At 34.8% G+C, this 13466-nt stretch overlaps 1 protein-coding gene across 1 annotated transcript; it reads left to right on the top strand.

Moving 5' to 3' along the window:
• Positions 1-2571: 2571 nt before the first annotated feature.
• Positions 2572-13240, top strand: LOC138709596 (methylthioribulose-1-phosphate dehydratase). Its single transcript, XM_069840483.1, has 6 exons — positions 2572-2723; positions 3690-3784; positions 4056-4216; positions 6892-6998; positions 8846-9048; positions 12709-13240. The coding sequence occupies exons 1-6, from the start codon at positions 2700-2702 to the stop codon at positions 12839-12841; spliced, it is 723 nt and encodes a 240-aa protein (XP_069696584.1). The 5' UTR covers positions 2572-2699; the 3' UTR covers positions 12842-13240.
• Positions 13241-13466: the final 226 nt, after the last annotated feature.

The following is a 13466-nucleotide window of genomic DNA, read 5'->3' as shown; positions in this document are numbered from 1 at the left end:
GTTTACTGCTCCTTACCTTCCTCTTCATGTACCTGGTAGAAGCACAAACTGCCAAGATTGTCATTATAATAAAATATACAATGTTAGAAAGTGATTATTATTATTATGTTGTAATTATAATTGTTGTCATTACTATTGTATTTGTTTACATTACTATTATACTATTGTATTAACATGTAATTGTTATTTGACGATGCCATGAATCCTTGTATTCTGACGGCTAATAAATAAATAAATAAATAAATATATACATACATAGGGGAGACTGTTGTACCTTTAGCATAGTGTACCTTTGAACATTTTTTGTTTTTTAATTTTTGCTGCTACCTAGAGGACTCAAAATGAAGTAGATTGTAGATAAAGCCGCTAAGTAGGTCTGGTTGTAGTTTCAGTTTGATTTATTGCAAAATGCGAGTTCCGTGGACAAAATAAGTTTTTTAGTACCAGAAGTAAACATTTCGTTCATTGATGTGTGTTTTCTAACGCAAAACCAGATTGCATTTGTTAATATATTTCAAGCACGGTGTGTTCCCTATCATCTGGTGAGTAATAACATATTTTAATTTCCATGATTTATTTGACTCTCTAGTTTTCGGAGCCATATTTGTTTAAATGTGCACCCTCTTGTACCTTTGAACACAAAACATCTTGTACCATGGAACATGTTTCAAATTATACGATACTATCAGTTTTGGTTTTTCTTTTATTTTAAGGTCATGTCACGAAGTAAGTCTGGAGTTAAGAGGTCCCCAATTGATCCGGATGCCTTGAAGAAAGCTGTTGAAGCAGTTATTGCTCCTCCAGGAAATAAAATCTCAATCAGAGAAGCCTGCTCTGGTTTATGATTGCAAATACATTTTAAATATAATTGTCAGTTTTTACAGCTATATTCCCACCTATATTGTATGTGTTCCAACTTACAAGAGGGTATGTTCCAAGGTACATGATCCTGTTGTACCTTTGAACACATTACATATCCCTTCATTTTATTTTTTCCATCCTTAATAGATCTGTAAAACAGGAAAATACATACAGGAAGTTGTAAAGAAATCTTCAATAATTATTTCAAGCATTTTTTCATTTAAAAAATTTCATTTCCCAAAATTAAAAAAAAAATATATATGAAAAGTGTTTCAAGGTACAACAGTCTCCCCTACATACATACATACATACATACATACATACATACATACATACATACATACATACATACAAATTAGATTTTACGTATTTTAAGTACAGTATCTTGGAGGAGAATAACAATCTTTGAAACAAAAAGTAAGGCAGGGGATTCGTAGAATCTCTATAATTAATTGATGAACTAGTGGACTTACTCGTGTTAAATATGTAATATTTGTCCGGCTTACAGCTGTTTCAGTGCATCACGCACCATCATCAGAGCCTACTAGATCGCGGCGTCATCTCGAACTTCTCTGCCTGTTAGGAGGGTGTGTTTTATTGTTGGAATGTGTTGGATTGTGGAATCGAATAGTGTGTGTGTACTGAAATTGATCTGTGTGTTGAGGATTTGATCAAATCGCCGCGATCTAGTAGGCTCTGATGATGATGCGTGATGCACTGAAACAGCTGTAAGCCGGACAAATATTACATATTTAACACGAGTAAGTCCACTAGTTCATCAATTAATTATATTCAAGTGTTAAAAGTGATGTACGCAAGATTCAAAATGGATTATCAAGACCTCCCTATAATTGCTTGAAATGTGGCTGCTTAAGCCACTAATAATATCTTGAATGTAATACATATGGCCTAATTACGATGAGATTGAAACTTCATTTATTTTTCCAATAATGATAAATTGCAGATTGTATTGGCCCTCTGCCACTAAGAAACAACGATATGTTGCAAGTTGCATCGGCGTGCTAAGGAGCAAGAGTCGCGTGAATTATTACACAAAAATGGTAACTGACATTTTTCCCGAATAGATGTCCACTTAAACGTTCCATGTTAATACAGAAAACTAAAATTACTGTATATTCCTAAATTCTAATGAAGGATTGGTGGAGTGGAGAAAAATTCTCTCTGGCACCGGGACTCGAACCCTGGCTTTCAGCTCTCCATATTGACGCTTTATCCACTAAGCCACACCGGATTCCAGTGCCAATGCCGATTGAATCCTCTCAGTTTAAGTTCCACCTCTTAGTTTTCGTTTAGAGGCCAACCCTCAAGCATTGTGCCACTGCCATATATTATATCCTGTGACATGTTCATTGTACTATTTTATAGACTGTGATTATACCTAGTCTTCTATATTAGCACTAATCAGGGACGTTAAGAACTCAACGAAAGAGCTCTACCCCATACCGTAGCGGAATTTTAGCAGCTTCATAGTGGATTTCGTGTTTCTGGAATTAGGCAGAGTGTTGCCAATGCAGCGGTTTTTCCGCTAGATCTAGCGTTTTTCATTGTAAGTTTAGCGGGTAAAATTGATGAAATTTGTATTGCTCATATAGAGATTTATCGGCCTTTTTAACATTCACAGGTGTAAAATAATCTGATTTTGCATTGACAATATAGCAATTTAGTGGTTTTTGCACTGTATCTTACCGGGTTTTTAAGAATCGAGTTGGCGACACTGGTTAGGCACACTGCAGAGAGATAAAAATAGTTGTTTGTTTGTAGTCGTCTGTGTAGCATTAATTAATAACTTTGTGTTTTGGCTAAATAAAATATTATCCATGGCTGCTTCAGTTACATGTGAGGTAATAATTCGTTGTACAGGTTCAGTAACTCGACTCATTTATTTTTTTTATCAAGGGGAAGTATAGCTGCTGTGTTTCAGATTGTGAATTGGGCCGTGAATTGCTTAGATGTTGCCGATATAATCTCGGTTATTCACAAATTTGAGGGAAGTGATATGAATATTACTCGAAGTGGTCAATGTTACTTATGTCCCTCCCACTATAGAGACATAGGCCAATTTTACACATATTTAGTATAACTTGTTGCTTCTTTGACAGGTTAGGTTTGGTTAATTTAGGTTTTTGTTATAGCCTACCTTGCATATACGATTATAGCGCAACATTGGCAGTCATAAAAGTGAAATATTCGTTCAGTGGGCGTTGGATACTGTACATTCAACCCACTTTCACGATATTCCAGTGGTGTCAGTTTTTAAGAATAACATTATGTGCTGATTATCTCTCCCCCAATATATTGTAACGAAACCTACGCATATGAAAAATATAAATATTCCTGAACACAATATCTTTAAAAATATAGGCTACATGATATTAAAAAGTAAAAATTTCAACTTCTCAGAGGAGCTGTTGGCTTCTTTAAGAGTTTTTAATTTTCTTCTATGCTAGAAATTTAAAATTGATATCCTTAAAATTGCTTTTACAGCAATAAGAAGTCACATGCGCAGAACAAACAAGATGCACACATATTTCAGGTTGCCATAATGGAAAATGAAATGTTGCCTTGAACTTAACATAATAATAATAATATGTATGGTATTTTCTATCTTGGATTCTATCCCCCCCCCCTCATCAGAAATCTTAGTTCGCACCCTGATGGTAACATTATATATATATATATATATATATATATATATATATATATATATATATATATGTATATGTATATGCATCAAGTGGTAAATTCGTGAAACTGGCTGTTAAAATAGTAATAGAAAATATTACAATTTTAATTAATTTGTGTTTTAGGAACACCCAAGGCATTTAATTCCTGAGTTATGTCGTCTTTTCTACAACCTTGGTTGGGTGACAGGAACTGGTGGAGGAATAAGTATAAAACATGAGTAAGTTATTTCTCCTTTCCGAACATGAAATACTGTGTTTACAGCTTGTATTACACAATTTTTAGTATTACTCATTGCACAAATGATTACCTATTTCGAGAGAGATGTTGGCGCTGCGTCATCCATCTCCTACGCAGTGTTTATGATAGTGGTTTGTATACAGTGTTAAAGCCGTATGTTTTGGTCATTGCATACAACGTAGTTAGTGTATTAAAAAAAGAAAAAGTAGTTGCATACTTCGTGTAATATAAACTAATTGTATTTTTGACAGAAATAAAATATACATTGCTCCATCTGGGGTTCAGAAGGAACGGATATTACCTGAAGATCTCTTTGTACAGGACATTGATGGACAAGATTTGGAACTTCCTCCACCAGAAAAGAAGTTGAAAAAGAGTCAGTGTACCCCACTCTTTATGTGCGCATACACAGGTAGGTGTAATTAGACGTATTCTATCATTTAATGATTCATACTTATACTCCTCTGGTGTATGCTAAAATATAGGACAGATAGACGTTTCAAATGTTCTGAAGAGAATTAATGCAACATTTTGGTTGTATTTAAGCATAATAGAAATTCTAACATTTTCAACGTCATTGTCAGACAGTTCTAATACTGGTGACAGACTACAGTCACTAATCGCGATTAGCATTATTGCGATTAGCTCCGATCGCTATTACCGAAAATGTGGTGACACACTAGGTCCCATCTGGTCAACAGCTGAATTACCATAGAGGTAACAATTTTCTCTATGTACATACGTACCGGTATATCACAGTCTACTATATACAGTCGCGAAGCTTGAGGTGTTTTTTTGCAAATCTCGTGATAAAGCGCTCCAAGCGGTTAGCAACTAGAAACAATAGACTGTCCATGGTCGACTTTGGACTGTGTCGTATTTCTGTCGAGTGCTAGCTCGTTGCGTATTTCACATTGATGCTTGTGAAATGTTCGTTATTGGTTATAATGAAAATGTTAATGGCTAAAATATAATAATTGCAATAATAATATGGGACAAGGAGGAGACGTTTGTAGTGCTATAAACTGTAGCAACAGTAAAAGAAAGAGGCCAGAGTTATCCTTTTTCCGATTTCCGAAAGATTCAGAAAGGTTCCTGGGTTTCCACAAGAATGCTGTGCAGAAACAAAACTGTTAATTTGAAGTTCTTTGTGACTGTTAGAATACATTATATCCTTAAATTGCACAATGAAATGTTTCAGTCTAACCGAAAGGACATTAGATACCGGTTAAAGTTCTGTCACTTAGGCTGCTAAATTTCCAGAGAAATAAAGGTTAGGTCTACTTTTTTTTTCAGAGGATATATTTTTAATTGTTGCTATTAATTTTGTTATTATTTTTATGTGTTATTTTACTAAAGACGTAGAAAAATTACGTTTGTCTTAATGAAATTTATTGATCACGTTTTATTTTCAATTCTGGTGGGATTATTATTGCTTAGGCCTACTTTTTTCTTCAAATGATATGTTTTTAATTATAGCTGTTAATTTTGTTGTTATTTTTATTTGTTGCTTTACTAGAGACTTAGAAAAAGTCTGTTACAATAAAATTTATTGATCACGTTTTATTTCCAATTCTGGTGTGATTATTATTGCTTAACCTCATCCCACTTTGTTAACTACGTAAGTCTACACTACAAGTACCGGTACACGTAAGTTACTTCATTAATTCATATTTCCATTATTATTGTTGTAAAGAGAAATGCAAATTAATATTTATTGGTTTCATAGTTAATTATCGCTATAATATTGAATGAGTGAAGCTATTATAGTAAATTTCAGTTCGTTTTGCACAAACAAAAATTATATTAACTTATTTCTTGCAGGTATCTTCGAGTTTATGGTGGAATTTAATATACTTCATTAAAATAATAAATTAAATTTATGCATTTGATATTTCAATAATGGAAGGAAGGTGTTAATTTTTCCAAAAGAACACGACAACGAAAGTGTAACATATTTTGTCGGCTGCTAGGAGAGATCTGCGATGATGAGGCGATAGTAGCAATCCTAGTGGTGGGCAACTATCCATGTTTGCATTTTTACGACATATTGAGCTTCGCGACTGTATATAGTAGACTGTGGGTATATGTTTGTTTCCCTCCTGGACAACACCTAAAGTTCATACTTTCTTTTGATGTTTGTTCATTGTTTTTTTTTCCCCTTTTTTTTTCCCTTTTTTTTTTTTTTTTTTTTTTCTTGCAGCTTGATATGGGAATTTGTTAAAATAATTATATGCTTTACAATGTAAAGTGATACAATGTATATCATTACTGTTTATATTATTTTGAAAAGAGATTTTATAACCTATAAAATTTATATCATCATGCCAAAAATGTGTATTATTTTGTAATAAAACGTAGCCTATTTTTAAAATCAACCCTAACCTCAACGATAGCTTTGTAATGGAGACTGAAATTGAAAATCTGAAAAAGAAACCAGTTCCAGTTTGTAATCCATTATTTATTGAAATGAAACATCTTTCAGCAGCCTTCTATTGCTCTCTCTCTCTCTCTCTCTATATGTGTGTGTGTATATATATATTAATGAAATATGAATAGTTCGTCTGTCATTTGTTAATATATTTCTTTTTACTTTTCTCACATCTACATTAAATTTCTCCACTACGTCTAATAGTAGCCAAATTCATTTTCTAGCCATTCATTTTCGTTTCTATGTCATATAATACAATGGAAGGGTAACAAAATTCCACAGCAGAAGCTATCATGACTTCCTAAATAATATAAATCAAGGTGATTCGAAACCAAAGATTACTAAAATGTTACTTTCGTCCACTGGGCCGTGCCTCAGCGCGATTATCTAGTTCTGGAAACAGGATTTAGCTCCTGATCGCGATCAGGACGGTGACACACTACAAACCCGATCGCAATTAGTGACTGTAGTCTGTCACCAGTATAACTTAGCTTCCCTCTTACCAGTAAGACATTCAGTATTTTTGAAGAGCGTCACTTTTAATTCCACATTGCACAAAGATTTGAAAATGATCGCTAAAACTGTTTCTTATGTCATTAAATTTGCTTCAATGTCAGGATCTTTTGGTGTTCCATTTTTTTGTACTTTGTTTGCAGCCCGGCAAGCTGGAGCAGTAATTCACACTCATTCCAAATCCGCTGTTATGGCAACATTGCTTTATCCTGGGAAAGAATTCAAGGTCACTCACTTGGAAATGATAAAGGTAGTCACTTTGTAATAGAAATGTTATTGGTGTTTTTGAAGTCCTACATAGTATTAGCACAGTCTAGTATATACAGTCACGAAGCTTGAGTTGTGAGGGTGTTAGGAACAATAGACTGTCTGTAATGAGGCAATATTAGCGATCCTAGTGGTTAGCAACTATCTGTGGATGCATATTTACTGCGTATTGAACTTCGTGACTTTATATACTAGATTGTGATCAGAGTGCTGCATTGGAGTTAAATCGCTTGGTTGAACTCGGTCGAGTGTTGCACCCTCGAGTGAGATAAGATCGGTCGTGATACGCTCGGAATAAATAGAAGCACAGTACAAAGTCATCTCACCGACATGTCTTATCTTAACTCTTCTCGGGTTCTCAGCCAGGTGAGTTGGAGATTAGCTTCCAAGCTTTTGACTGCTAGCTGTGCCATCTTCTTCAGGGATGAAGGGCAGCGTTATCCGTCAAAAGCTTGGAAGCTAATCTCCAACTCACCTGGCTGAGAACCCGAGAAGAGTTATTCTATATCAAACGCCGGGAAAGCCTCAAGTCATACATGTCTTATCTTGTATGGAAGGCGACAAAGATACACATATGTTTTGCTCACATGGTAAAAATAAGGCTTTATTTTCTGCGTTTATGACAAACGTTTAATGGAACGTACCAAAACAGGAACATGAAGTTATAAATAAAATAGTATGAAAAACTTCGATATACAGTTATTATTGCTAATTAATAATTATTCAATATTTGATTTACCACAGGTATAATATGATAGGTCCATACATAGTGTTCCGCCTATATACTGCGACAATGTAGAAACGTTTTACAAAATATTATTGATATAGCAGTAGATTAATAACAATATTAGTACAGAGATAACGTCACAGAAAATATAATGAAACGAATAATCATGCTGCACAACTGTTACAGACGCAAAGATTGATACACTAATTATTATTATTATTATTATTATTATTATTATTATTATTATTATTATTATTATTATTATTGTTACTAGAAAACTTGATACAGTTCTTGCATTATCGTGATTGTGTTCTCTGTTTATAATAATTACATTTACATCCAATAACATCTATCAGATGTGGCAAAAACAAAATCACTCCTGTGGGGGGGGGGGGGGGGGAACATTTACCTACAACATTTATATTAAATTTTAAAGCAAGTTTTGTAGTTGTACTATGGAGAGGTTAGTTAAACACTGCAAAGTTTTGAAATGATAAACATCTATGATGTTACTACACAGTTCATCACTGTAACAAGAACGAATGTCTAATGCTCGGCTTATACCGTTCGAGGCTTTATCGCTCGTGACAATTTTACCCATCATGCATGGGTAATGCTATCGGATTATGCTATGAACTACTTGGCGCTCGAGCGAAAACGTCCGATGCAGACTTCTGATTGTGATATTAGCTTAACCCTTTGCGGTCGGATTTAAATACCGCAATCAGCCTGCATGAGAAATGTGTCGGATGCTGGCCGCCATGAGACTGCAACGCGGTTATTGCAGTGGCGGATGTCACCCGACATGGGACTCAAAAGTGTTAAGAAAAGTTTGAATAGATATGTCTCATACACACATTTGAAATACAATAGTAGTTTTTTTTTTTTTTTAAATGGGTTTATCGTTTTGCTAATTATCTATAGTTTTAGTAGTTAAGGTCAAGAGAGAAACATTTCTCTTGTAAGTAGAATGATTGAACTCGCATGCTTTCATTAATTATTCTGCCAATTCATTTCCATTTCTTTGCCATAAGTCTATATCTGATGATATGAAGTAAACATTAACACAGGTAATTAAAAGTGGTGATGTGCATTATTTAAAGGGAATACGCAACCAGAAACTTGGCCGAAATTACAACTACGATGAAGAATTAGTGGTGCCTATCATTGAAAATACACCGTGGGAAGCAGATCTGAAGGACAGAATGGCGCAAGTAATAGAGGAATACCCACAGACTACAGCTGTTCTTGTACGACGCCATGGTGTTTATGTATGGGGCGACACTTGGCAACAGGCCAAAACTATGTAAGAGCTTCTACAGTGTATACTGTATTTATTCACGTATAACTCGCATTTTTTTTTTTTTTTTTTTTTTTTTTTTTTTTTTTTTTTTTGCCGAAAATGCTGGAAAAAAATTCGGGAGCATGTTATATGTGGGGATTTTTGTGTGGGAAAGGTTTTGTTGGAAGATAAAGCATTTAAGGGTCGTATTCATAAACGAGACTTTGAATGAAGACTTCCCAAAGTCGACTTTCGTAGTAAAGTTTAACTTTGTTAAAAGTCCTATTCATAGACAATACTTCTAAGACTTTAACTTTGATAAGTCGAGATTTGACGATTTTGTTCTAATGTTGGCAATCAAAATCACTGCCTTCTAAATTAATTAAATTAATAGACAGTTGAAATAGAGCAGGCATTGCCACAATCAAAGCCATCTTTTGAGACACAAATCAATGAAACAATTGAACAACGGTACATGTTAAGCAATTGTTAACCGTTCTTGCAGCTTTACATATTATTCGAGGCTTATTGTGAAACTAACGTAAGTACAAAAATTAACATGTTTAAGTCTTTACACCAATCGATAATAATTTGTTCTTCTGCCTGCCCACAAAAAATCGTAACTCAGTTTGAACAGTCTTGTATATAACACAGTTCATAACTACAAAACATAATGATATAGTTTATCTGAAATAGTATTGCCTGTAAAGATTTTGTTGTGAATAAAACATCTATTGTAGTTATGTTAGGTTCACATTAAGCCCTGAAATTATTTCATTATAAAATAATTTTGTTGTGAAGATATGGAAGATAAGATTCCACCAATGACAGACTATGAAAGAGACATATTATCCAGCTGACAGTTGGCAGAGTTATTCCCTGCATGTCTGCAGAAACTACTTAAAAATTATATGAAATCATTATGCAGAAAACATTATTATGACGACTGCAAGGATTATAAATTAACTGGATTTCCAACTGTATAACCTATCCTCTACAGAATTAAATAGTAAGAATCAATATTAAGCTATTAATCCTTACCTATAGCTTAAAATCGGGATGAAATAAGTTGTATTATTTATTGGTGGAACAGATAATCCTCTTTTATTATTCATCAATGAAAGTTGAAACATGACGAGGATATTTAATACTGTCTATCAAATCTGTACCTTGATTTGAATTTATAATCTATAATAATACACTAAGGAACATGAACAACTTTAATAATCTCCTAGATATCTTCAATATTCTCGGCAAATTCAACAATTTCCCAAATATCAGTCATTTTCCTTTTGTCCACAAACGAAAGTCAAAGTCAAAGTCTAGATTTTCGGCGACTTCGAAGTAAAAGTCACGATTGAAGTTTACTTTCCTCAAAGTGTCGACTGTGAATAGGAAAATGGTGACTTTGTACTTTCCAAAGTCAACTTTGTCCTAAGTCTCGTCTATGAATACGACCCTAAAACACATTATGCTTACTTATTCTTATATCCGCATATAGCTAACAGTTCTAATATGGCAATGTTATTTATCGTTACTGTTTTCACTGCTGCCAACCCCAGAGCTATTCTCTCCCTCGCATGCCTACAATGTCGCACTATAACAGAGATTTCAAGTCTAGTGGGTGGGTGGGGGAGAGGTGTTGGTGAAATTGCCATCGCTCTCACCCCCCAATCACCTGCTGCTCCATCATGTGGGAATTTGAAAATTAAAATCAAGATCGTACTTTAGTATGCCCACGCTCTAAGAAATTAATGAGATATACAGTAGCGTGAAAATTAATCCGAACACGACATATTTTTACATTTTCTGTCATTGTTGGCCTCACAGCTGCTCATACCGCTTTAATTGACATCTGTAGTACGTGTAATTCCATTGTTGAAGGTCTGTCGTTATTATTTTTTTTTTTTAAATATGTGACATTTTACCTATCGTTTTGTACTTATAAGCATTTCAGTTGTGTTGAAGATTTAATACTGCAATCCTGTGTACATTCTGTCGTCTTCACAAATGGATACAACTCCACGAAAATGGTCTAAAATTATAACATTAGCAGAGCATTCTTCTATGACACAGAGGCAAATTGCTGCAGAATGTCACATCAGTTTGGCTGCTGTTAATTCGATCATAAAACGATACAGGGAGACTGGATCCATCACACCCCAGAAAAAAGGAAACTGTGGCCGGAAAAGGAAGACTTCACCTGCAGATGATAGTTTAATTGTCAGGAAAAGTAAATTAAATCCTAGACTAACTGCTGTCGACTTAACCCGCGAGTTAATGGCTACCACTGGGGCGAATATTCACGTCACAACAGTGCGGCATAGGCTTTTGGAAGCTGGACGAAGGGCTCGTAAGCCTATTAAGAAGCAACTGCTAACCCCTGTTATGTGCAAAAAACGCTTAATGTGGGCAAAATTACATCAACACTGGACAGTGAATGACTGGAAGAATGTACTTTTTTCCAATGAGTCTCATTTCGAGGTCCATGGCCACCGTGTTTCTTACGTACGGAAAGGATCCGAAAAAGTAACAGCAGCTCATCTCCAACAAGCACCCAAATACCCCCCTAAAGTAATGTTTTGGGGTTGTTTTACACATGAAGGGCCTGGAGCATTAATACCTATCAAGGGAATGATGAATTCTGACAAATATATTCACTTACTGGAAACCAGAATCGTACCCCAGCTGCAAAAATCACTTCCGGATGGCAGAGGTGTGTTCCAACAAGACCTGGCACCATGCTATACGTCTCAAAAAACTACAGAATTCTTCAACAAGAAGAATATTCAGGTACTCCCCTGGCCAGGCAACTCACCCGACATCAACCCCATTGAGAACTTGTGGTCAATTTGTAAAAGAAGAATGCAAAAAATGGATTGTTCTACAAAGGAGAAGATGATTTCTGCCCTCATTGGTGTATGGTTTCGCGATGAAGAAATGAAGAATATTTGTGGGAAATTAGTGGAATCCATGCCAAATCGTCTCAGAGCTGTTATTAGGAACAAAGGAGGCCACATAGATTACTGAGGTATGTCTGAGATCCTTTTTTTATCCCGTTTGAGTGTTTTTGCATAAGTAATTACGTTGTTCGGATTAATTTGCACACTACTGTATTCCGACATGGGCCTTCACCCACCTAAAGAGAACTGTCCATTGCTGACTCTCCAATTTTTTCAATTCTTTCTTTATATTTTCAATTATTGGATTATGTTTATTTTTGTTCTGTAAAGTGTCCAGTGTTACTTTGCTGTCTGTGTTAACTACTGCAATATTCTCTGTTTCTTCCGTTATTTCTACATTCTCAATATGTTGTAGTACCTTCAAGATTGCTATTTGTTCTGCCTGATTGTTAGAACATGTTTCTTGCAGTTTGTATTTGGATCGGTGGATGACCATGTCGTTTTGGATTATGACCGCAGAAGCTCCAACTTTTCCTCCGATTTTACTTCCATCCGTGTATATATCTATTTTGTTTGCCGTATCCTCCATAGGTGCTCTTATGAGTGGTTCTTCAGCGGAGTTACTGCATAGTTGATTGTGTATACTTCGTGTTTATTATTACCATACTTGAACATTACGAACATGCATGTTACCAGTTCATGTTGGAATAAGAGACCACTTGGTTCTGAAAGTTGGAAACTTTATCCTCCTAAATTTGTTTTATTAATTCCTATTTTACAGGACTGAATGCTACGACTACCTATTTGATGTAGCAGTACAGATGAAACTGCATGGTTTGAATCCCATGGACACACCTGAACAATATGAACTGAAAATACAAAATGGATCTTCTCAGCTTATAAATGGCGAGTAAGCAGATTGCATCACTTTGCATATTGACTGCTACTCTGATCTCCGCATAAACATACAACATATTGGAAACCTTGGCAGGGTCGTGGAAAGTGTCTGAAGAAACAGTCAGAATGACCAGAAATGTTTGATAGAAAATAATATACTCTTCATTGTAAGTATACTGCGAGAATAATGAATATCTTAAACAATGTAAAAACGTACTTTTATATTTTGAGTCTACAATTATATACCTTAGTATAATGTATATCAGTTTGGGAAATGACTCTTTGAGACAACATTGCTGTCAAGATGGGTGAATGGCATGGCTCATATTCTCATTGTTAAGCCAGTTTACTTATATCCGTATTTTGTACAGTGTATATTTTTGTGAAAGTAAAGAGAATAGTATTTATAAATATAACTCTTATATAATATATAATAGATGAGATAGTTTTGTGGACTTCAGGATCTTACAGACATAGAGACAAAATTCAAAATTCTCCTCTTAAAGCTCTAAATCAACTACATGACTGGAATACATCAAATTTGATGACACTTAATTTAAGCAAAAGTAACTACCAAATATTTTCACTCCATAAAAAAGAAAGAGAGTTCAGTATCCAATACAATGGCCAGCACCTTCACAC

The sequence above is a fragment of the Periplaneta americana genome, chromosome 11 (assembly GCF_040183065.1).
Source record: "Periplaneta americana isolate PAMFEO1 chromosome 11, P.americana_PAMFEO1_priV1, whole genome shotgun sequence".
Classification (NCBI taxonomy): Eukaryota; Metazoa; Arthropoda; class Insecta; order Blattodea; family Blattidae; genus Periplaneta; species Periplaneta americana.
This window is presented reverse-complemented; position numbering and strand designations above follow the sequence as displayed.